The sequence below is a fragment of the Ambystoma mexicanum genome, chromosome 8 (genome assembly GCF_040938575.1).
Source record: "Ambystoma mexicanum isolate Mex_15411 chromosome 8, UKY_AmexF1_1, whole genome shotgun sequence".
Lineage (NCBI taxonomy): Eukaryota > Metazoa > Chordata > Amphibia > Caudata > Ambystomatidae > Ambystoma > Ambystoma mexicanum.
The window spans coordinates 1,051,722,922-1,051,748,622 of NC_090929.1; the positions used below are offsets into that span (position 1 = coordinate 1,051,722,922).

At 46.0% G+C, this 25,701-nt stretch overlaps 2 protein-coding genes across 6 annotated transcripts in view; both read left to right on the top strand.

Annotated features, from left to right (window-relative positions):
- Positions 1 to 25,701, top strand: part of ZMIZ1 (zinc finger MIZ-type containing 1) — a 706,997-nt gene that overhangs the window by 370,067 nt on the left and 311,229 nt on the right. The window lies entirely within an intron of this gene.
- On the top strand, positions 9,978 to 12,837 carry LOC138473723 (uncharacterized). The gene is made up of 2 exons (XM_069612196.1): positions 9,978 to 11,850; positions 12,381 to 12,837. The coding sequence occupies exon 1, from the start codon at positions 9,980 to 9,982 to the stop codon at positions 11,384 to 11,386; it is 1,407 nt and encodes a 468-aa protein (XP_069468297.1). The 5' UTR covers positions 9,978 to 9,979; the 3' UTR covers positions 11,387 to 11,850; positions 12,381 to 12,837.

Sequence of the window (25,701 nt, forward strand, 5' to 3'; positions counted from 1 at the left end):
TTGGACAACTGGTGGGCTAATTTTCTGGTTTTGGACATCGCGAGAGAAGAATTTTGGGCAGAATTCTGTGGAGAGCCTTGGGAATCTGAAAGAAAAAGTTGGCAACTGGAGATCAGAGCCATTGTGGGTTCCCCTGGTTCCGGTTCTGGGCCGCCCCCCCCTTTTTGGAGGCAGTCGCCAGGATGGGTTTGAACCAGGGGATTTTCTTGCTGTTGGTTCTGGGATGAGATGGTGGGCGGCGGTAGCTCAGTCTCCACATCTCCCCAGTCTGGATTTGCATCCCTAGGGACCCATTTTTCTTTGGGAGGAGTTCCCCCCTCTCTGAAGGAGAAGATCCTTTTCCCAGGATCCTCTGAGGATCCCTCTCCCTCAAATTGGAAGATCTGTACCTCCTCCTCAAACTGAGTCTGTTTGGGTCTTTTGTTTCTCCTACCCCCCCTCTGCTCCTTAGGAGGCAGACTTTCAGGGGCAAGAGATTTTGTTTCCGGTTCCTGGGTTTCTAGGGGCTGTTTACAAGTGAGGAAGGAAGCTTCCTCCAAGGCTTTACACCCCCCTTCCCCTTGTGCCTCCTCCCTGGGAACCGGTGAGTTATCGGGGTGCTGCCCCCGTCATTGTTCTGGAGCACCAGGTCCAGAGTTGGGTGCGTTCTGCGCCGGCATGCTGATCTGAGGGTTCTGCTGAGCCCTCAGTATGTCACCCATATCCCGCGCCATGTTTTGAACCTGGCGCTCTAACTGGGAAACCCGCTCAGGCTGATACGGGGCCCTGTTTTCTCCCCTGGGCTGATCCCGGGAAGGGTAGCTATCCCTCCTCTGGTAATACCCCGGGTTGGGAAGATTTGGGTACCCCTCCACCCTTGGCCTCCCCTCTCCCGGATTCAGTGGTCTGGGCTCAGGGAATTGGGGAAAGAAGGATGGATGGTTTTGGGGCTGAAAGTCGGGTGGATATCTGGGGAAAAAGTTCTGCCCAGGGTTTGGTAAATTTCTGCCCTCCTGTGGGAAGTTTGGAGGGAAGTTCCCTGGGTTAGGTGCTTGTCTGGATCCCCCCCCTTGGGCTGGAGGAGTCCACACATAACCCAGGATGGGTCTGTTACCTTTGTAGCGAGGACTTACATAGTCAGGAGAGCGAGGGACCCCATTTGTGGGGCTGCCTCCCTGGCTCCCTGTCTGTGACTGGCCCGAGGACCTTCTGGGCCTAGCATTATTAGGTGCAGGTAGGTTTTTAGGCCCCCCCATCTCCAGATCCAAAACGGGGGTGACCTTTACCTCTGCCACCTTGACAGCAGCAGGGGTGCTGTTGGCTTTGGGGTTTTTCTGGGCATTGCTTTTATTTTCTATGGGCTTCTGCACCTCATAGATCCGGGTAGCCTGTTCAATGACCCAGTCTAAAGATCTTTTCTCATGAAAATCTCTCACGAGCTGGGTCATTATATATTTGGGCAAGGCATGGAAAAATGTATTGACAAACTCTCTACTATCTGTGCGCACCCTTCTGGTGGTTTGCGCAAACGCACGCTTTAACTCCTGCACAAATTCTCGTGGGGCCTGATCCTCCCCACATTGCAAATTGTAGGCTGCCTTGCGAGCCTCTTGAGGATTTCTGTGAACAGAAAAATGTTTCAGGATGGCCGCCTTATAGGTGGACCATCTTAAATGATTTTGGTCCTCCAGCCCCGCAAAGAAACTGGAGTATTCCGGGGAGAAGGTCCACTTTACATATTGAATGCAGCTTTGGCTGTCCTTCAAATGGAAAGTCTCCATCATTTGTTCAAACAACTCTAAGTGCTCCCAAACAGAATACTTAGCGTTCTTATGGTAAGGCGTGATGACGCTCCTGATCGCCTTAATCTGCTTTAAGGGGTCCTTGAGCAAGGCCCTTTTTGCCTTATTGGCCTTTTTGGTTCGGGTAACCCTTGTCCATTCTTCGTCGGACTCAGAGGCACTGCTCCCAGAGGTTCCCGTCTGTTCTTCCAGGTTTTCCCGGATTCTGCGAGCCTGGGAATGGCTGGCAGAATGTGGGGACCTGGTCTCCTGTGTCCTGCGCAGTTCAGAGGAGTCTTCAGATTCCTCCTTGCTGTCAGGATTTGATGGGTACCCCCTCCACTGACCTAACTGGGCAGAGGTTTTCAGGATGCCCTTAATGGGCCTACTCTCCTGGGGTTCCCCACTGAACTGTATTGTACTTGGGTGCCCATACCCGGATGCCCACCCCTCCATTCCTGGATGGTACTGTCCTATGAGCCCCATGCTTCTGGCTGGATAGTAATCTGCCATCCCTGTGGCCCTGTGCTCATGTGCGCCAGGGGACATGGGGGTGGCAGAGTCCAGGGACTGGGGAAAATGAAGGCCCCTGGTGTTAGGGCTCCTGCGGTTATGGTCAGGAATCTCTCTTTCCCAGCGGACCTCATCTCTATCCGCCCCTGCTCCCTGTTGCAATGCAAGAGCCTGCATTTGTGCTTTCAGTTCCTCTGTTAAGGCCTTACTCGACTCTATCAGTTTCTCCTGCATCGCTACCTGTTGTTGGAGCCTATCATTGTGCTGGCAGAGAGCTTCATTCTCTCTCTGTGTTTCCTGATTGGTCCTGGAGAACTGGGCCAGTCTTTGCTGCAGGAGGGTTACCTCCTGGGCAATGTCCCTATTGGCCTGCTCCTTTCTTGCTAGAGCATCCTCCACCCTTCTGGTGTGCTCTACCAAGTTCTGGTTTTCTTTTTGGAGGTCACCCAGCCCCTGGTGGGCCAGGTGATTTTCTTCCATTTTTCTTTTTAAATGGCAGACTTCCTGGCCTAAGGCGTCTCTTTCCTGACTAAGAGCCTGCATTTGTGCCGCCAGGTCGTCCCTTTGCCTTTGGAAGGCACCAGCTTTCTGGCGCTCCTGATCAAACTCTGCCTGGGTATCCAGGTCTTTCAGAATCAGTTTATTGCTCTCCTCCTTCACTCTATCTAGGTGGCCTTGCAGGGTGACTACCTGCTCAGCACATGCCCTATTGAAGTCTAGCTGTTGCTCCAGCTTTTTCTGGCTTTGCAGTAGGGAGTCCAAACCTTCTTGGTGTTCCTTCTGCAAGGCCAGAAATCTGGTATCCTGTTCTGACTTTTCCTTTTGCAGCACATCCATATCCTCCTTTATTTTAGTGATGTACTGTCTGGTCTCATTTTCTGACTCCTGGCTTCTGTGCAGCCTTTGCTCAGAAGAGTCCAGATCAGATTGGGCCTTCTCTAACGCCATCTGTTGCCTTTTTGCCAGATCATGGCCTTCAGCACATTTATTCTGTATGGCTCCCATGTATAAATATAAATATGCCGCTATCCTAACAATCTTGTCGTGCTCATCTTTGGCCTTAGGAGCCATATATAGTTCACTCAGGGCCACGTGTAATGGACCCTGATCTCTATATATATCTGACCCTGTTTCCGTGACCTGTTGCATGATGGCCTGCAACCAGACTGTTTGGTCCTGGTGAGTCCACTCACCTCTCACAAATAACTTATGTAAGAAGTGCTCTCTGGCTATTTTCATATCTACCAAGGTCGTCATTCTAGAGATTGGTCTCTGTCCTGACTTACAGAAGTTAGTATTTTAGTTTTGCAGAACAGAACTTTTCTTGGAGTGTCCCTTTTGAGGAATGCTTCACAGCGTAATGCAGCGTGGTGATCCGACTGGATGTATGTATCCCGTCAGTTAGCACACTGTATTAAGCTGCACAAGTGGTATTCTAACCCAGAATCCCGGACGAGCCCCCACTTTGTAAGAGGATTCAATTCAACACTACAGCTAAGTCAACGCCTAGTCTATAATACTGAATGAAAACCCTTATTGATATATCTTTAGGTCCAGTTCATGCGTTCTGGATGACTACCCTTATATAACACCCCTCTCTTGGAATCCCCCTGACCCCACTGAGCCAAGAAGTAGTTCTGTTTTGCAAGTTTAAAAGGTTTATTTGATAATTTACAATATATATTATATCACGCTTTATAATAAATTAATAATTGAATAGCACACTTAATCTGATATGATAAAGATTGACAACAGAGAATCTGGCACTAGCACACTTCTTTATAATGACTAATGAGTTAACATGAAATGGATAAGGTAGCACACTGGGAAATAGGTACAGAAGTATAATGTGGTAGAAAATGCTTTAAGTAAGCTCAGGTGGATGCAATATTCAATGAATGCAGTACAGAAAATACTCAATATGATTTCAACCAAACAATGTAATCACTTTTCTCTGGCTATTCACTCCCCCCCTCTTTATGCAATGCAAGGGAATGGGAGGAAAGCACACAGTTCTCAGAAATGCAATCAATGTAATCAGTTCAATCCAGCAAGCTTAGACAACAGAAAACAGATAGGAGTTTTGAAAACACAGGCCAAATGCTTTTATATGTGTTAGCAATGGATGAGAAATATGCTGGAAATGCTGTTAATTCCCTTTCAGAGGTTCAGGGTGAGTGGTATCTAGTTAATATTAGTCCAGGCTCACACTAGCAATGATGCAGGGATAGTTAGCAGGTTAAACGAATTTCTGGCCAATGGAAAGCAAACAGCAGCAGTTTTTACATGTGAAGAAATTGCAAATCGCGGTAAAATTCGCGGATGCGCCGAGCGCTATTACAAAGGAACCGCAAGGACTATCTCTACCGTTTTGGGGTCCTAGAAAAGCCTGGGATCTCAGCTTCCAAATGAAAGTTATTGCAAGTCTCTAGCCCAAACGGTTGCGGAGATATGAGTAATTTAGTAAAGGTCGTTTTTGGTTTTGTAAATTTTAAACGCACATTTTTTCAAAATGACAAGTGACAAATTTTTGCAGCTAGAATGACAGGTGATAGATTTGGAGCTATCAAGCAGTTCTACTTAGGTTAAATAGATTGAATTAGATGAATTTAAACTAAAAGCTTGGTTCTACACAGTTTGCTATGTACTCACACTATATTCTTGAGTGAAATGGGCCTCGCCATGGATCTGGTCAGGGTTTTGGACTGGGCTCTGGTCTGGTCTGGTCTGGCCTCTGCACTTCACAGTGATCTGGGTCACTCTCTCTGCTGGTCTGGGTCTCTCTGGTCTGGTCTCTTAGTTCTGGATAGATTGAAGTCTCTAGTTTGGCTCTCTGGAGGTTGATGGAGGTAAGTATGGATTTTTCCGGCAGAGCGTCCCGCTGCAAATGGATTTGGAAAGTCCCTATCTGTCCTGTCTGTCTGCTTTTATGTGTTTAGAATGTGGGTGTGTTCTAGCATCACTGACCCTACCTCTCTCTCAGCTTCTAATTGGTCAAACTTCCATTCCTCCGCTTGATTGGCAAACTGAACTGTGAGTCAGATTGATGTCATTTTACAGCCTGCAGAAAGTCCACTCCTCCTGTCAACTTACACACAAATCTAGATTTGAAACAAATACATATTTGCAGAGGTACATATTGTTTTAAAATCATATGCACCCATCATGCATCACAGGAGGTATCCCCTGTTCAAACTCTGCTCTTCCTGGGAGCTTGCATTCAGAACTGGCACATATTTCACTTTTTAACTGCTTTTTCAATTTCCGACATGGACCCAACTTTACATACATGTGTGCAGGGGGTAGGGACATTAACTGATGAAGTTTCAGATTTTTAACATGCACACATTTAGAGTAATATCCACTTTTCCGCTAAAACCCCCCTGAACATACCACCGGTTCCTACCACGTCTTAAACGGTGGGCAGAAAAATCACAAGAATTATGGTATCATTTATAAAATTTTCACATGTCCGCTCTATGAGTTATTCATCTTTTTATAAAACCATATCCTTGCTGCAGGGGTGTGTCTTTTCAGGTCACCTGGTACAGAAACCAGTCTTTCCAGTTTCTGCCAAGCCAGCTTGCTTCTCACAGGCAGTGCTCCTCCCAGCTTCTCCAGGAGGAAGCCACTTTTTACGACGTCTGTAATAAAAAACCTTTGCCTGAGTGGAGAGGGCTTTGTTCACTCTCTGGCAGAGCACAGGAAATTCAATTATCAGATAGATGGCATATCCTTAGCCTGGGCAGCAAAAGGAAGGTTGGCCTGGGAACACAGTGGTGACTCAAGTTTCACTCCTGATGGGTAGTTGCTAGGCAAAATCAAGTTCCTTAAGCCAGACCTTCAGCTAACTTTTTGTTGCTTTTAAAATAACTTGTAATTTTACACATGCAGCTAGAATGCTGATTCTAAGTGCAAAACTATGACATTTCAACAGTTACAAAGGCATGTGACACCAAACATAGGTCACTCATTTAATTTAACATTTTCGATTTTGGTGGTTTTAAATCCAGTTGCAGTTAGGCTTAAGCTGCTGACTCCATAGCATTTTTGTTATAAGCATTGTTTTTGGGCTCTTCATTTCCCAGATTTTGTAGGCACACAAAACTCCATTCTGCCAAATGTCTGCTGGTGTTCAGTGAATATTTTGCACATGTTGCAAGGTTTGAAATAGGCATTTTGCTTGCCTTCAGAAAAACACACAGAGTGGTTTTAAAACGCCGGCTTTTGGATAGTGGTGAGTACTGGTACTGCACTCATTTTTGGGATTTAAGAAATGAATTCCCCACAATTCTAGGTTGCATTTGGCAATCAGCATTGCCATTCCCAATGGTTTCAGACTACTGTGCGGGTAGTCCAATGGTGGTTTTAAAGCGCTTTGAAGCTAACCGGCGCTACTGTTTTTCCTTTGGCAACCCATTTCCCTCATGGCAACCCGGCCTTTCATTCTCGCACTGGTGGGTGGCAAGTGAGGCAACCATTTTGGTGGGCGCACAAACTGCGCAGCTTTCCTGGATTTCAGCGCACATGTGGGTTTTCCGCCATCTTGAATTTTCTAAGCCCACAGCACCAAATGTTGTAGCAGGATAGCTTAAACGTGGGTCAGGACACCCAACATTGCGCTGCTGGCAAGTGGAGCTGTCAGGGAGCGATAAAGGCCAAGAGGTGCCAAAGACCATGTACACTTCAAAGTGGTCTATAGAGCATGGGTTGTTGTTCCCATGTCTACCTACAGACCCCGTGTCTCCTGCCAAGCATCCCCCCTCACGCTGGACGGCCCCCTGCAGACCGCATAATGCCACGACATATACACGTCATTCATTCACAAACACACCCCTGTTTCGAATTCTTTATAACCCACTTCATATTTCTAATGAGAACTTCTTTGCGCTTTGCTAGTCAACCCGTGAAGGTGCTGGTTATCTGCTCTTCGTCTCTGTGAACTTCCGTGACCACTTTGAGCAAACTCGTCAGTTTGCAACCTGTGAACTGCTCCCTGTTCTACGACAAGAAACTACTCTGATCCCTGCATCTAACTGTTTGTTCGTCAAGGTAAGTCCATGTACCATAATCATTTTGCGTCCTATTTTTTGATTTATATCTATTTGCTAGTAGTCATCAAATTGCATCCATGTTTTCTTTTCGTTCACGACAGTACATGCAAGGAACTAGTCACATGTTCTGAGTTTAGTCAAATTACTTTTTCTATTTTTTGAAAGTTATTGAAATACTTATCCGCATGTGAATAACGTGTATAGTTCCAAGAACCAAAACGGACCTTGCATTGAACCTTTTATGTGTCATTTAATGTTTTAACACATTGGTATTCATAGAGAATTGTTGATCTTTACTTTTCAGAACTTTCCATAATGCCTGCCTGTTCCATTGGCGGTTGCCCTTCAAAGACCCATAACAAATCTGAAGGTACTATAATGCATGTTTTCCCTAAGACAATAGATCAGATAAGAGAATGGGTCCGATATTGCGGATATCCAGCCTCTGAGATAGAAAGTAGAGTCCTAGAAGTCTTTGCGGACAAGAGGGGTGATCGATACCGCATCTGCAGCAGGCACTTTAGCCCAGACATGTACTCCACATCATTGCTAATAAGGACGAAAACACCGCGAGCGAGGCGAAAATTGCTCTCAACCGCTATTCCCACTCTATTCGTCCACATCCCTCCACTGGTGAGTCAAGTTTACGTATTTATCTCTCGGCATTGCGGTAGTGTGTAGCATTAGCTAACAATAATTTCCCCATTTATGTATCCACTCAATATGAAGGCTGAAGATTCTCCATCCGTGTCGTTATTGCAGTCATCAGCCACTTCAAGCGCCTATCGGGTAATCTTACTTAGCTATTCTGACACTGACTTGTTTTAGGCATGTAAATCAATAGTTTTAATTGATCGTGTAATTATTTTACCTAATGGTACACCACAGTACTCGTCCTCTAGTCTTTGCTTTCAGTTATAATTATTGTTATCCAAAATAATGCAAGTACTGTCTTTCAGGGAGATGCTGAGGAGTCCAACGCATTGACGACAACCGTAGATGTCACTCAGATGCTCGAGGTACGTTTCCGGACAGTTCCATCGATGGAGATCATCAGATCTTGCATTCTTGTAGCGTGATTGTTACACACAATGTTTCTTTCGTTTTTAGCCATTGGTATGTCCTTCTGTCGTCGCCCTCCTATGTGTCTTCTTTTTTCAATATTGTGTTCATTACTAATGAAAGTCCTATGTTTCAGGGAGTCGATGGAGCATTAGTCCAAGAGGAAGGGGGAGCATGCAGTTACGGGTCGGCGCAACAGCTTGCAGAAGTGTGCACCGCAGTTACAGCGTCCCTTGATGTTCTTATGCATTTCGAGGTATGGATACTGACAGATCAATCATGCGAGATCAAATGACGTGATTACATCCGCTATACTTCCTTCTTTATTAACGCAAGTACTATGTTTCAGGGAGCTGACGGAGCTTCTTCAACAAGAACATCACCCCTAGTAGTTGATGCAGATCTCTGGGTGGTGACACTTCCAACGATGGAGCAAATCGAATCATATTTAGATATCCATTATTTATTTTAGACAACTGATCATTTGTGCAGGTCTATTTAGATGAGCCGTTGACGCCTGCAGAAAGTTTATGTTCTTTTAAACAAAATACAAAACCATACTAATGCAATTACTGTGTTTCAGGGAGTTGCTGAAGCCTCATCTTCAATAATATCATCAATGGAAGTCTATGCGGAGCCCGAGGTATGGATCTTGACAGTTCAATCTAACTAGATCAACAATGCGTGAACTATTGTCGTTTGAATGTTCTACACAATGCGTTCATTCGTGTTTTGCTATTGAGATGTACGTATGGGTATTGGTCCCCAAGTACATTTTGTGTTTTCAATATTATTATACATACTAATGAAAGTTCTATGTTTCAGCGAGTCGATGGAGCCTCAGTGAGTGATGGATGTGCTTATCATGAAAGTATAGTCGTTGCAGCGCGAGAGGAAGTGGAGACATGCACACACGAGTCGGAGCAACAGCGTCCAGATGTTGAAGTTCGAGGAAAGAAAGTTTCAAAGAAAAGAAAGCAAAAGAAGGTTAGTGTCCTGTTCACTATATTATGTTGTCTTTCACTGTCAATAGTTCAATACTGTAAGTTGTGTTTAAACTGAACATCCCTTTTCTAATCTGTCCTCTAGTTGCGAGTGGGTGTAAGAACTAGATCTACACAGACAGTGAAGCGAACGAGAGATGTTGCTTGTCAAACCTTTTGGCAGGGACTTGAGACTGGAGATGCATCGTGCCAATGGGAAGAATATGAAGTGATTGACAACGGAGCTATACCACCACCAGCCATTGATAGTGAATGTCCTCCTGGTAGTTTGGATGCAGTCGTAGATCAATTCACAGAATCCACACCCGCAAAAAATAAGAGCGCGCGAAAGTTGAAGACATTGTTTTTTTCTCCCATCTCCGGACAAGGAACAGATGTTGCAATGGAAGAGAATGAAGTGGACGACAATGAAACACCATCAATATCACTCAGCATAGCGGAAGACGATATCAGAGATTGTACCTTTCATGCGAGTGACATGTCCTCAACGTTACAGGCCGAACCAGCTGGGATGCAGAGTGACAGTATAAGGAAAGAGGCCAAATTCATTGTATTCGATAGCTGTTTGATGGATATTATTATGATGATGAAATGTGGGCATTGGGTTGGTGGGGAAGTATGTGGGGAGCCATTGATTAATGTGACTCGTGCAATTCGAGGCACTAACCTTAAAATACATGCCACCTGTACACAATATCATCCGTTCGCTTGGTCTGCACAACCCATGCTGGGGCAACTGCCAGCAGGCAATCTACTTTGTGCAGCGGCCGCACTTTTTAGTGGTTCAAGTTTTAAAAAGTTACAGTATTTCTTTCAGTTTGTGGGAATCCATTTCATTGCGAAAAGTCAGTTCTACAAATACCAAACCGATTATCTATTTCCAGCCATCAGCGAAGCTTGGAGAATGGAAAAAATGTCAATGGAAAGTACATTCGCGGGCAAACGCTTCAGGCTAGCCGGTGATGGACAATGCGACAGTCCAGGATTTTCAGCCAAGTACTGCACCTACCACTTTCAGGACATGGAAAGTAAGAAAATTGTGAGTTCGGTGGTCGTGCAGGTGTCACAAAGTACATCCTCAGTGGCCATGGAGAAATTTGGCTTTGTAGCATCATTGCAAGAACTACAATCGCGGGGAATGGTGATCGACCTGATAGCCACGGACAGACACGTTTCAATTGCCAAGACAATGAGAGAACAGTACAAAAATATAAATCACCAATTTGACGTTTGGCATCTTGCAAAATCAATCAATAAAAAATTGTCGGCTGCAGGAAAAAAAAAAGATATGCAAGGTATTTCACAGTGGTCCAAGTCAATCAGCAACCATCTTTGGTGGAGCTCAAAAACATGTGAAGGGTCGTTGGAAATTCTACTGGAAAAATGGCGGTCAGTAATGTTGCACTGCAGCAACGTACATCGATGGTCGACAAATGAGCATTTCCACAAATGTGAACATGGCCATTTGTCCACAGAGGAGGCACGGAAGAAGAAGTGGTTGATTCCTTCATCACCCACTCACAAGGCCATTGAAAAGATTGTATTTGATAAAACTATAACAAAAGCTTTGAGGGGACTCACGGAATTCTGCCACACAGGAGATTTGGAGGTGTTCCACAATATGTGCCTCAAGTACAGGCCCAAAAGATTGCATTTTGGCATGGAAGGCATGATAAATCGGACTCTTCTAGCGGTCTTGGCACATAACCATAATGTTGGCCGTCAACAAAGTAGGACGACCGGAACTTTAGGGACGCTTCGCTACAATAAGGCCTTGACTAAAAGAAGTAAACAATGGGTGATCAAACCAGTGTTTGAGGATATGCAATATGAGTTTATTGAGAGACTTATCGTAGATGTCCTCGATAGGCACATACATGGAGTGGTGAACGAACCTATGCAGGGGACAACTGCATTGCCACCCAACATTGCCTCTGTTCCATGTCCACCTAAAGCAGAGCTCATTGAGAAATACACATCACGGTTTAAATGATTGTAATTCGATTGTCTGTTCTCTCTTCTCTCGAGTCTCCTCATGTTGCAGGCCCATTGCAATTAAACCAAACAGTAATATAAATCATTTTTACAAAAATTATAGAATGTTTCCGTATTACAAACACATGGCCGACCCATAGGGACAATAAAAAAAAAGGCACGCAGACAAGATGCGCTTACAATAACTGGAGCTAACTAGAAATGTGTGCTCGCTCAAAGTGAAGGTCAGCTGCTTTGATGTTTTGCTCGGGTGGCGGAACGGCCCACGACCCAATATAAGGTTCTATTGTGATTTGACCTTGACAGGCCGGGACCATCCTGAAAGACTAAGAAAAGATAATGAATAAAATTTCAGAAACGAAACGATGAGCCACGTTCATTAGAAGAAGTAACGTCGGCAAAGAAGGAGTGGTGTTTCGGGTCTGCCCTACACAGAGACAAAATGGAAAATGCAAATATAATGTAAGTAACTTTTGATGAGTTTATACCGCAATTTCATTACTATACAGTGGCTTTAAAGACGGGTTCAGTTGTACTTGTTCGTTCTATGTGGCATAGTGTTTTCTACCGCGCTCTATCTGGAGGAGAAACATCTGCTTTTACTGAAGCACCTCAAAACCTTCCTCTTTGCTTCTGCTTTCTCTCTCCCTCTCCCCTGCTACAACTGGTCCACTGTCTGCGACCTCGGTCCTGGGCCCTTCCACTCTCCACCTGCACTGCCTCCCTGTCAACCCCTGCACTGGGGGACTGTCTCAGTATCCTACAGCCCCCCCTTCCCAGCACTTGTTCTGCACTTACCTTGCACTTGCCACCAGCTGGCCCTATTTATTTATTATTTTATGCTACTTACCTTGTACTCCACTCCCCCCCCCTCCATGCCTCGCCACGCCTTTAAACACTTGTGTACACCCAGTAGCGCTGTCCTCGCTATGAAATGAATAATTTTAATAAGGATCTGATGGTGAGACTAATTTCATTTTTTATGTTTTTAGGTACATCATTCACTACTGTCTGTGTCACGAGTACCAGACACCGGCGGACGGCTTCTACAGCCGCCAGTTGCTTCTCCGCGTGAACAACGTTACCACCCTGACCATTTTATGGGACGATCGCCAAGTACAAGTATGCCCTTACGCGGTACTAACGGTTAGATGCAACATACCTACCGTTGTGGTGGCCTAGTGCCTCGTTGTTGGAACAGCCATGCGATTATCAGTGCGACAGAAGAGCTTATTTTTATCGTAAACCAACACCCTGTGTACTGCACACGAACATCGCTTCCCTCAAGACGAACTAATTTGGATCGAGAGCAAATAAAAATGCAAATCGCTGAATATTCTCTAAACATTTGATGTCCAATAAACGTACTTTGCCAAATGTACAATCTTGCCGTTTGCTTTTAAACCACGGTTTCACATTCCGAATTGTGGTGCTGTATTGTGAGATGCTCTAAGACCCTGTGTACAGCAAAGGACCATCGCGTTCCTTAATACGAACTAATTTGGATCGAGAGCAAATAAAAATGCAAATCGCTGAATATTCTCTAAACATTTGATGTCCAATAAACGTACTTTGCCAAATGTACAATCTTGCCGTTTGCTTTTAAACCACGGTTTCACATTCCGAATTGTGGTGCTGTATTGTGAGATGCTCTAAGACCCTGTGTACAGCAAAGGACCATCGCGTTCCTCAATACGAACTTTTTTGAACATGAGCAAATAAAAATGCAAATCGCTGAATATTCTCTAAACATTTGATGTCAAATAAATGTACTTTACCACATTTACAATCTTGCGGTTTGATTTCAAAGTACAGTTTCATATTCCGAATTGTGGTGCGCTGTATTGTGAGCTGATCTGTGTTGATTTCCGGGGTCTGTGTGGAGTCGCGTAGAAGACGCCTGGGCGCGTTTGCCTACGCAGCTCAGTCACGTCACGGATAGAGGCGGGGAATATGAATGTTTTGATAAAGTCTGTTTCAGGGGCGGGGGATTTGATTTAGTGCCGCAAAGGCAGGTGAGCCAGGTCGATGCGGCGGAATGATAGGATTATCACAAAATGGAGGCTGATTTCGAGTGCGATAATGGGCGAAAAGTCGGGTAAGGTCCATAGGAAAGTTTCCTACGATCTACCGATTTATGCTTACAAACACATGGCCGACCCGTAGGGACAATAAAAAAAAAGTCCCGGAACTATCCTTTAAGGTTATCCGGCATCCCCCCCTCCCCCCAACATGTTACGTTGGTAGCTTGTATTATGCTTTACACTGCAATCAGGCCGTTTGACCGGGCAGAGTGTAAGAGAAGAATGGACATTGAAGAGCTGGAGAGAGAAGCAGAGGAAATGAGTCTGCACAACGCTATGCTTTATTGGTTGCTGTAAGGATTGTTGTTTGCTTCTAGACTAGAAAGGATTCCCCCTTCTGGCATTATGGGATACGCAAGAAGTGTTGTTTATCTTTGTGTTCTGAAGAGGGATGGGGAAGTCTACCACCCCCTCCCCCGAAATTTATGAAAATGAAAAGTAAGAAGTCCAGGAAACACCGTAATCACCCATTCTATTTTGGACGAATTCCCAATGGACCCATGATTGATAAATATGTCAAAAGGTATCCCCTCAGCTAGCTATACCAATCGAGGGACATACAGAGCTATCCATGTGTGGATGAAGAGCCACAGCCATGATCAAGGACACCCTCATTGACCGTCTCAACTAAAGCACCAAGAAGCCATCTTGCTGACGTCATTGGAGACACCACAACCTAGCAGCGCTGGACATGAAGCACATGTGCCAGCCGCACATCGGGACTCAAGCACGCACTCGAATACATGAAGACCACGAACGTACAGTTCTATAGTTGGAGGACAGACACATATACATACTGTCATTGCTTTCATTATTTTGCCATTAGTCAAACGCAGCAACGCCCGAAACCGCAAGAAGCAAAGAGATCCAGAGCAAAGCGTGCAGATGTTTACATGCACATAACCATATGGAACTGCAGGAGCACCTATGGGACCCGAAAGAACTGAGTGCGACTAACCTATGGAGAAAGTAGTATAGTATGGACACTGTAGAAACTGCATTATAATGGTTTAGGAAATTATAGCAGGCCACAGACCTCTCAGCAAGCGATGAGCTGAGCTGACTCGGGCTGGACAGAGAGCAAGACGTGTGAGATAGGGCCCGCAGCCAAGGCCACGAGATATGGAGGACATTACTATCCACAGATGACAAAGGCACCAGCTGCAGTAAATGTGAATAATTCCTCATAATTCAGAGTTTCACATCTCAAATTCGTGGTCTCTGAACATGTGACGCGGCCGAAGCAGACAAAGAACAGCGACCAGCGGTGGGAAAGGGATCCGGCCCCAGGCTACCAGACAGGAGACAGCAACAAAAAAAGTGTTGCGCTGAGCAGGAGAGCACTCTCATAGACTAAGGTGGTACACACAAGCTACAATGCGGACACAGTCATTCTTATTCCCTTGAAAAGGTACACAGAGAGCTGAGAATCCTTGGCGATCCCAGGCCTGAGGATGTCCGCTCTAGCCAATAACAGTTTAGTATCCTAGGGGTGGATAGCAACGGGCAAGAACCAATGGTAAGATCCCCACACTGCAACATTGTTTCAGATAGTGACTTGGGGGATGGACCAGGCAAGCCACCTGATATGAGAGGGCCAGTAGAATAACATGTATGGTCTCCATTATAGGTGGTAAACAACTCAACACCCAATAGTGGAACCCGATAGGTTTTCTGCAGAAGGGCCCAGATTACTGTAAAACAGGCCTGTGAGCTGAGGAAAAGCGTGATGTGCACGGACTTTCCTAGTTCATGTGCTGATCCCTGTTGGTTTTGTCTGTAATAAACCACAGTTTGAACTTGCCGTTGAATGAGTCCTCCGTGTATATTGGGAAGGAGGGATTTGGGCTCTCCAAGTCAGAGGGCTTTCAGTGTCCCTCTGGCATTCCTGGGAGTTCTTCCCAACAAGGGATTCTGGTCTCCCCCAGTATCTCTAAACTAGAACGTTCTCCCGGAAATCAGGACGCACCACTTTTCGTATCGGCTCAGTCTCTGGGATATAGTGTCCAGCCGCTTCTTTGCCACCTCTTTACAAGAATTTCGCCCTATGTCTTTTGTTTGTAATTCACAACAGAATTATAGTATCCGGTGAACTCTTAAAATATTGAGGACGGTAATGCTCAAGTGCATTGTGAGGACCATGATGCCCTTCAGTCTCTCTAGAAAGGGATCTCTTATTCTCCTGACCCTCTTGCTTGGACTTATTTCTTCATGGAAGGAATATAGTGCCCTCATTCCAGAGGGAGATGGTGCCCTTCACACCATTGGTGGGTCCTGATTCTGAAGGTTAGCCTTTTTTTTTTTTTAGCTTTCACTCTTGAGACTGAGCCCTCTTCTTAGCGACTTTGGTAAGTCTGTGGGGTTTGCCATTTCATACCACTGGACAAATATGAAGTTGTAGTAATAGCCTTGGTGATTAGTCGCTCAGGCTATTGTACACACTTGGCTATGGGTACTTCCTAGTGGCTCAAAACAAATTGGTTTCTGGACGGAGGGAAAGGGATCATGTCCACCCTACTAGCAGGAACCCACTATGTCATCCAGTAGAGCAGAGTAAGAGTAGATAATTCATCTTAAAATTCTCTGCATAGTCTTCAAATGCATCCATGGGGCTGCTCCTACCTATGTTAAGGATAGCTCCAACCGGTATATCCCAGGATTGGCTCTTTGATATGTTGAGGATCAAACTATTCATCCCGCTGGCCCCTCTGTAAGACCAATGGAGAAGACCTTCTCTCTTGACACCCCGGCTTTGGAATACATTTTGAGGCAATTGATTTTAGAAGGACAATATAAAAATATTCAAGTTGACTGACCGATGAAGAGAAACGCATCAAAACAATACACAATACAGGGGGGTGCAGGGGCACCTACTTTTGCCCTTCTACCTACTTGTCTGTCCACCTGCCCCTGACACACATGTTTCACCATGATCCCACCTACCCTGCAAACCGCTGGGGCCACAGAAGCTCTACTTTTTTCGGTACATTTCTACCACTGTTTGGAAGCAGTCATCGGTCACCTGCACCACTGGCATGTGGACTTGCTCGTATGGGTCCCCCATCCATTGACACTAGGGGGCCCTCATTTCCCACAGATGCAGTTGCGGAAGTGGGAGGCAGGTTAAAATGGGGAGGCCGCGAGGAAGACTCCAGACAGGGCCACAGTTTTGGACCAGATAGTTACACAGACCAGGTGGGGGTGTGTTGTGTATACAGACAGACTGGGTCCCCCCTCAGCAATAACAGGCAGGCTGCACTGAAAAATGGGAACACAGTGAAGGCACACACGTCTTTTGTAGAAACTAGGAACAGATTTATTACAGGAAGAGGAGTAAACTCTTTGCCAGCTGGATAAATTAGACACACTGGGCACAGGTGATAGCCTTAGGGCTCAAAGCGGGTCATTGGTGGCAGGCGTACTCGCTAGGCACACCCACTGGCATGAAACCGGCAGCCTGGGGAGTACCCTTGAATGCAAGGGGGAGACGGGACCCCAATGGAGAAAGGAGGGTTTGAGAGGGAGTTGGAGGAGGGGGCCGTTAGAGATGGTGAGGGGGAAAAGAGAGATGGGGCAGGCGCAGATGCACAGAGGGAGACACACGCACATGGGAAGAGAGACACACGGACATGGGGAGAGAGACACACGGACATGGGGAGAGAGACACACGGACATGGGGAGAGACACACACACGGACATGGGGAGAGACACACACACGGACATGGGGAGAGAGACACACACGGACATGGGGAGAGAGACACACACGGACATGGGGAGAGAGACACACACGGACATGGGGAGAGAGACACACACGGACATGGGGAGAGAGACACACACGGACATGGGGAGAGAGAGACACACGGACATGGGGAGAGAGACACACACGGACATGGGGAGAGAGACACACACGGACATGGGGAGAGAGACACACACGGACATGGGGAGAGAGACACACACGGACATGGGGAGAGAGACACACACGGACATGGGGAGAGAGACACACACGGACATGGGGAGAGAGACACACACGGACATGGGGAGAGAGACACACACGGACATGGGGAGAGAGACACACACGGACATGGGGAGAGCGACACACACGGACATGGGGAGAGCGAGAGACACGGAGAGAGACAGGGAGAGAGACACAGCGACACAGGGAGAGAGACACAGGGAGAGAGAGAGAGACAGGGAGAGAGAGAGACAGGGAGAGAGAGAGACACAGGGAGAGAGAGAGACAGGGAGAGAGAGAGACACAGGGAGAGAGAGAGACACAGGGAGAGAGAGAGACACAGGGAGAGAGAGAGACACAGGGAGAGAGAGAGACACAGGGAGAGAGAGACACAGGGAGAGAGAGAGACACAGGGAGAGAGAGAGACACAGACAGGGAGAGAGAGAGACACAGACAGGGAGAGGGAAAGAGAGAGACAGGGAGAGGGAAAGAGAGAGACAGGGAGAGGGAAAGAGAGAGACAGGGAGAGGGAAAGAGAGAGACAGGGAGAGAGAGAGAGAGAGAGACACACACACGGAGAGAGAGACACACAGGGAGAGAGAGAGAGATAGAGAGAGAGAGAGAGAGAGAGAGAGAGAGAGAGATAGAGACACACAGAGAGAGACACAGGGAGAGAGACCGGCATGGGGGAGATGGAGAGACAGGGGAGTGGACAAACAGGCCAGGAGCCCTAGAGATGGAAATATAGAGCAGGTTGAGGAGGAAAGGAGGGGGAAAGATGCAGATGGAAGACAAGGGTACCTGTCGCAGGGGCCTCCTGAGCAACCAAGAAAGACCCCCATTTCTTGCTCCAGATACTTATATAAGGCTGTTCCTCCTACAAATTGCAGGGCAGCCTCTCACCCAGGCAAGTGTTTGTTTGGCTGTCTCCAGGGCACGTTTTATTTGGTTTCTAGGAGAGCTGGGATGCAGGGCTGGACACTCATTTTCAGGTATTCTGTGTGATTCTTAGGTGGGAGAGTTGAAATTATAGAATGCAGGACAGAATAATTGCTGGACTGGGGAATGGAGGAGGTTCCCAGAAAGCGTGCAAGAGGTCAGTAGCTACCTCGGTGACTTGCAGAGGGATGGGCAATTGTAAAGAGTCGGCCCTAGGTGGCAGATTACAATAGAGCTGGACTCTGCCTCAAGGGGGGCTGAACAGGTTTTCCAACAAGAGCGTTGGCCAGGCCTTTGGGAGGAATGTGATCCTTTGTTACTGGCTGTAAACTGGTGCCGAGGCTGGGGACGGGAAACACTGGTTTTAGTGGAGTCCCCACGGAGGGCAATGTCCAGTGTGCCAGAAACAAGCAACTATAGGCATTATTAAGGTACAACATATAGTGATGAGGCAATGTTGGGAACGGTGGTCAGTCAAAATATCGAAAAAATAATCTCGAATGACAAAAAGGTCAAAAAAAAAATCTCGGAAAAAAAAGTCGAATTTCTTTTTAATTATATATTTATTTTGGGGTGCGGGATTTAAAAAAAATGGTTTAAAACATTTTTAAAAAAGGGGGGCTGGGGGGAGAACCCCCCCATTTCGAATAAAAAAACGCCATTAAAAAAAATTCGACTTTTTTTTTTTTCGGCCTTTTTTTTCAAGATTTTTTTTTTCGAGATTTGTAAATTCGGTATTAAGACCATAAACCGTTGGGAACATGCAAGCACTTGAGGGCGAGCATAAACCACACAAACTGTAGTCTGGGAAGAACATACAGTCCTGTGCAGTGCAAGATAGAAAATACATTTGGGAAACATGAGTCCCAAACAGCTATTTCCATACAGTTTTGGTTGCCATGTTTGCCCCCTTCCACGTGCCCTTCCTTATGGATGCACACCTTCATTATGATTCAGCCTTCTTGCTACTTTAATGTCTTTGCCGGCACAGAAACAGTGTCCAAACATTTGCGCTTGACAATCTGTGACATTATTTGTTTTGGCCCATGCAGGGGTGGGTGGGCAAACTCTCGCTCATCACATCCGCACTGGTACCAGTGGCCTTGTATATAATCTTTGGAAAGCTCTTCGCTCGGATTAGAACCCAGCTGTGGCAAAGAGATAAACTCCGCCACAGTCAGAGAAACAAATTGATAACAGCACGGCTAATTCAATGGAAAGCAGTTTATTTCTTATTTTCCCCCTTTTTTAAAAAAAAAAATAAACCCTAGTAAATTATCTCGGAGCTGCTCATGCGGGGAGGTTTGGTAATACAGGTGTTTAAAAGATAATGGCAAGTGCAATCGGGCTGCTTGGAAAACAATGAAGTCATTAGGGTGTTACAATATGAAATTAAAGTCCTGGCATCGCAGAGAAATGTTATTATCCCCAAGTCTGCAACTCCACGCTGAGAGCTACTGCAAACAAACTTTCACGTACGTATGCCCAGGGCTGCACGTTAGTTAGCCGTGGCGAACTGGGCTATAGGGAGGTGGGTGGCTACCAATAGGCGCCAGTGGAGGCTGGCATGGTGCCAGTGCGGCATGGCCAGTTGCATGCCTGGCAGTGTTCGATTTGTGTCTGTTTAAATTGCCCGATTTGCAGGTCTACATGGTCCATTACCAATACATGGTTGTTTGCTGGCAAAATTGGGCAACACACCTTGAGCTAACAAAACATGCCGACAGACGTGGATGAAACTCTTCGAAGGAAGTACTTGTGTAGTGTGTGTGCCCTAACAACTAACTGTATAACATAGCACACCCCATTAAAATGGTCCGTTTACCACAGACGGTATGCAAACCTGCCTATTGTTTTTATAAATGTTCATGCCAACAACCTTGAGAGAAAGCAAGACCCAGCAAGAGTCTGATTTCCTAGTGTGCAGGAATGCTTACCAGACTCTCAAAATCATTCTCGTATAGCAGCAAAGTCAGAGACCGCTTTAGTGTCTTGCAAGGCAATTACCAGAACAGCATGTTCACACTAGCTGGACAGCCTGGCTTGGTCACCAGGCCTCCGCCTTTACAGCCTCTGACCCTCGGGCTAGTGTGGCCACGCAGGAACGTTCTGGAATGGAAACTGCAGTGGCCTCCCTCCACTGTCCAGTGCATAACGATGGGTAGAAGCGTCCATTTCGGAGCATATGCCCCCACCCCCATTTACGAATACCCTGACCAAATCATGCTAGAAATCTCGCGGGACGATGGTGAAGCATCATGTCACAATGTTTCACGTGGGCGTGATAGACCATTATCTCGTCCACCGTCCGAACGGTTCCGCCCCACGTGACCCCAAAGGAGTCACTACAGTCTTGGTTAATTTTCAAGCCCTATTTCCATAATGTGAGCAAGCTCAAAGAACAGTATGCTTGATGGCCAGAGGGTGACTGTAACCAGATTAGTCCAATTAGACATGTCTATATATTTTCTAATTAAGGTGAAAGGGGTAATGTGCAGGGATAACTGTTGTACACTAAAATGAAATGGTCATATGACATAAGCTGATACAGAGCAGACACATTTTCTGTCACAGCTGTATGTAGGTGGGGGGGTGGGGAGAGTTTGGTTGACACAATTTTAAACCAGGGTTGTTCAACTTCTGACGGCGAGGGCCAGAATCCTGACGGGTTTTCAGGATATCCCTCATTAATATTCATGAGAAGAAATGTGCACACATTTAGAATCATTTTATGTAAATTCATCTCACAAATATTAATGAGGGGTATCCTGAAAATCTGACAGGTTTCCGGCCCTCAAGGTCTGGAGTTAGACAACCCTAGTTTAATCTTTCCTCAAAAGTACGACTACAGGGTCCAAAAGGAAGCAATGTTATGGCGCTAGTTAGATCTGGACTGTGGCACAGAGTCCTTTCACACCTGGGCAGTCTGTTTTGCACGCCTCCTTGCTTGCTAGTGAGTTTGCGCTTTAGCCTTTCCAGGCAGTGAGGCACTGAGACTGGACTAGGCTGGGGCACACTAGTATTGGCTTGCTCTGAGCAGAGCTGAGGTAAACTGCAGCAAGTTTGGTGCAACAATAGCATTGCTTCTGCGAACTTTAACTCCACAATGCTCTCCATCTTGCACTCCCCATGTATGCTAGTGACACTTGGCAGTTGCACACTAGTTGTTGTGGTACTATTTGTGCATAGCATGGAAGTGAGGCACAGACAGTGTAGGTCCTACTTCGAGGAGGCGGACAGTTGAGTGTATATGCCAGCCTACTGTGCCAGTAGATAAATGCACGTTGGCACCTTGCACATGGTGACAACCTTCATTTTTTGGTAGAGGACAGTCGGTAACGATCAGACTTCTTGCCAGTCCTATCAACAGTGTGATCAACAAAGTTTGGCTGCCTTGCTCAGACTTCTTTCTGAGGCCTTTTGATAGGCAAACTATCGCTCAGGTTTCCCAGAGCCATGTTGTGGACTTTAGACAGCAGAGCTATTTTCAAGTTTGCTCAGCCTCATGAGTATCTTACAGCCCCATCTTATGTCTAAGGAATCGGTGATATCTCTCCATGTATTTGGTTCTGTGTGCCTTGTAGCTCTGCTAGCCCGAAGGTGTGTACAGGGGTCTGTTTTAGTTTTGACAGCAGAGATATCCATTTGGTTTGTGAGAGCCGATCAATCTCTCTGGTTTTTATGTGCATCTCGTTTATCTTACAGTGGAGCAGTCCCTTGGGATTTGATAGGCCGCTGTCACATTTGGAGAGTGGAAGTATGCTACAGTTTGTATGTGCCTCTGCCGTATGGCCTGGGAAGCAGAGCTTTGGGTGTGAACCTCTGATTTACGACTTGGGAAGCAGAGCTATACTTCTGGTCTGTGTGTATTGTTATGCCTTCAACGGTGGTGCCATCCCTCGGGCGAGTAGAGGCCTCCGTTAGAATTCCGACAGTGGAGATATCGGTCAGGCTGGCATGTGTCGCTAGTCGGATTTGAACAGTTGGAATGCCACTCGGTTTCGGGTGGGCTTTCCTTGGGTCTTAGCCTAGGCATCACGGAGTTCCCTATCTGGCTCTACAGTCTCGCAGTGGAGTTTACATCCACCAGGCTTGCACGTGCCTTCTAATAGCACCAGCCAGACGAAGTGTAAAATAAATTAAATAAATAAATAAAAATAGTGGAAACATGTTGCCTCTGCCTCGTCCCCCAATTCAAACCCCCTACCTGGGTGATTCCTTTCCTCCGCTACACCCCAAAACACTGTTTAACAACAGTTCTCGCAAGAATGAAGAAAACACGGTGAAAGAATATGTATTTAAATGACCACATTACTGTGTCACTGCCCCCCCTCAGCATGCAGCATTATGCAGCACCCTGCCAATCAGCCGCCACTGACACATCTTAAGAGACACGCCCAGGACCACGTGACACACCGCTCCCATTACCTGCAAACACTGCTGCGCCTGCTGCCGAGCAGGGCTTTTTGACTGCTTGGGGATGGCCTTTAAGTCACAAGCAGTCCATTGAAATACACAAACCCAGTGCAATGAGATGCGACTCTGTATTATTACTAGCAGGGCTTGGGTTCGAATCCCCAGCAGGGGAAAAGTCAAAATGAAAGTAAAAGCCAAGGTAGCCTTTCCTACCGTCCTGGAACGGTACTCCAGGTCACATAAAGTGAGGGCACCATGACCGGGTTTCCCTTTCACCTGCGGCACGCACAGAGCCTTCCCTTGTGTTAACGTCATGCTTGGCCTTATTCGCGGAGCTTTTTTTGAGGATTTTATTGCGTGTTTAAATGCATCTTTCGTTTGTGCAGAAGTACTGATTCTAATGGGTCACCCTGCAACACTAGGCCTCCCGTTAAAGCAATGTTCAGGCCAATTCATTCTGACCTTGATGCTGTCGGTTTTCTGGCTGCATGTGTTTTGTGTTAAGAAGCTTGTCTGGCTCGCTAGGGTTGGATCGTGAAATTCCCCCTTCTCTTTACAATATAATTCTGATTTTCCTTGATACTTTTGTTGAAGGTCGCTGCAGAAAATTGTTCCAAGAATCTTCGGTGCATTTTTGTGGCAGTCGAACTTCATTTTAAAATTGTAAACAACCATTCCCAAAGCCAATAGCTCCGGCTGTTGTATGGTAAACATATATTTTCTGAATTAATTCATGGGGGATATATTGAGGGGAAAGCAGACCAAGTGGAGAGTGGGTGAAAGAGGCGTGGATTAAGGAGTATGAATGTGAGGGTTGGTGGGAGGATGCCTGAATGAATGATGGAGGGCTGCTTACTCATTCATATGAATGATTAAGCATATAATGATGGATACATGAAAGATTTTGAAACTGGATCAATGTATTAACGTTTAGGGGCATTTGATGGTGTGGGAATGTATGGTTGCATATATTCATATGTGTGATATGAATGTTATGTTAACTTGTACCGTTAGTATGGTCTCCATGTTAGGATGCGCACCCATTCCTGCCACTTGGGGACCTGATTTGGGATTTATGCCCTACTGGACTTGCCTTCCGGACCTTATGCAACAGCGCTGTGGTGAATTTGGAGCGCTAAATATTTATTTTCCATGTTACTTCCCTTCCAGATCCATTCCAGGTTTTTGGTAGCCAGTATGCTGCTTTAATCAAGAGTGTTTCCCAGAATGCCTGGCCCACTGCTTCACCTCCACCCTCGCAGGACAAGGTTGGGTGGAGGATAAGCAGCACCTGTGGCAGGCAGGTGCAGCAAGCAGTACATCTGAGGCGTGTGCTCGTTAGCCAGCTTTAAAAGCCTCAGTTTGCTTCAGTCCAGGGCTGGTCATTGATGCAGTGTTCTGTTTGTGACTGGTTGCTGGTTCTTAGCTTAGTGTCTAGTTCCTACTGTATATTTTCTTGTTCCCTTTTCCCTGGATTTCGAATTTGTGTGCTTAAGAGTATTGTATGCTTTCTGGGTTCTTTGTCTTTCAGTAAGCACTTACCAGTGCTTTCCTTTTTCTGTGCAGCCCAGTTTGTTTGTGTGCTTCATTATTTTGACTTTGCCCTATTCTGCAGTGAAACCTTGATCGTTTAGTCACTCCTCCTTTTATAGGTTTATTATTTAGCCTTTCCTTCCCTGTGTGGGTAAGGGGGAGGTTTTGCCCTTGCAATTTCATTTTCCCTGCTCCTGTTCCTTTACTTTCTCTTTGAGTCTGTTCCAGGTTTTCCTTTCACTTCTCTCCCTTTGTTCCCTATTGATTATTAGGTGTGATGTGCTGTGGTAGCCTGCTCCTGTGTGTATACCTGTTTTCCTTACTATTTTGTAATCACTATTCCTACTTGTTCCTTGTCAGGAGTCTTTTGTATTAAGCAATCCTGCTTTTGCTGTTATAGCCTTTCTGGGTCCCTATTTGATCAACCGGTTTTGTGGGCATCACTTACTTTTTAGGTGGTATTTCTCGACCTCGTGAGTATTGTTTTTAAGTTATCTTATACAATACCATCAAGGGTGTTTGCTCACAGATCCTGTATGTGGACTTCCCGCTGACAGTAACTGTAACAACAATTGTGGGTAAGGCGCTTGCCAACTTTCTTTGTAATCCATAAGGAGTTTCTAAGTGCTTACCCCACATCCCTTTTCATATATTTGTATTCCTATCACACTCTACTTGCACATCCTGGGTTTTGGTGTAAATGTGTCTTGGTTCTTCAGTGCATGTTTATTCGACTCAAAGCTATTCTCTGTGTGATCTTTTCCCTTGCCATATTCACTTCCTTTGTCCTCATGACACTCTAGGCCCTCAAATGGCTCTGTAAGAAAGAGGGCTGGGTAGCGTAGTGAGGAAGAGGGACAGGATAGAGGTTGTGCTCTTCTGTTGATGCAGAACCAGGAGAAACTGGTGTCTGTGCTTTTTGCCGTTCTAAGTGAATTTTGATTGTGTGCACTGACTTGTATCTGGAGGGGTAAGGGCCAATGTCTGGGATTGTTTGTTTGTGAATGTTTATGTTGGATGTGTGTTTAGTGTGAAGATTGACTGACCCTTATGGCATGTGTGGTGTTTGGGAGGTATACCAGAGAGGAGCAAGAGCATGGGTGGTTAGTACCATGGCTACCCTCGAAGTTCTAAGTGCAATACATTGGCTGTCTGTATGGTTCATCTAATTTCAATACATTGGGCAACTTCACAATCCTTCTAAGAGCAATACATTGGATACCCTCAGATCTTACAAGGCAATACATTTGGGTACCTTCACGGTCCTTCTAATTTCAATACATTGGCTAGCTTTGGAGCGCAGTGGGATTCAACACAGTGGTAAGGATTACGTGTTGGTGATAAAGTAATGAAGTAGTGGCAGGCTTAGGAAGCATAGTGCTGACCCTG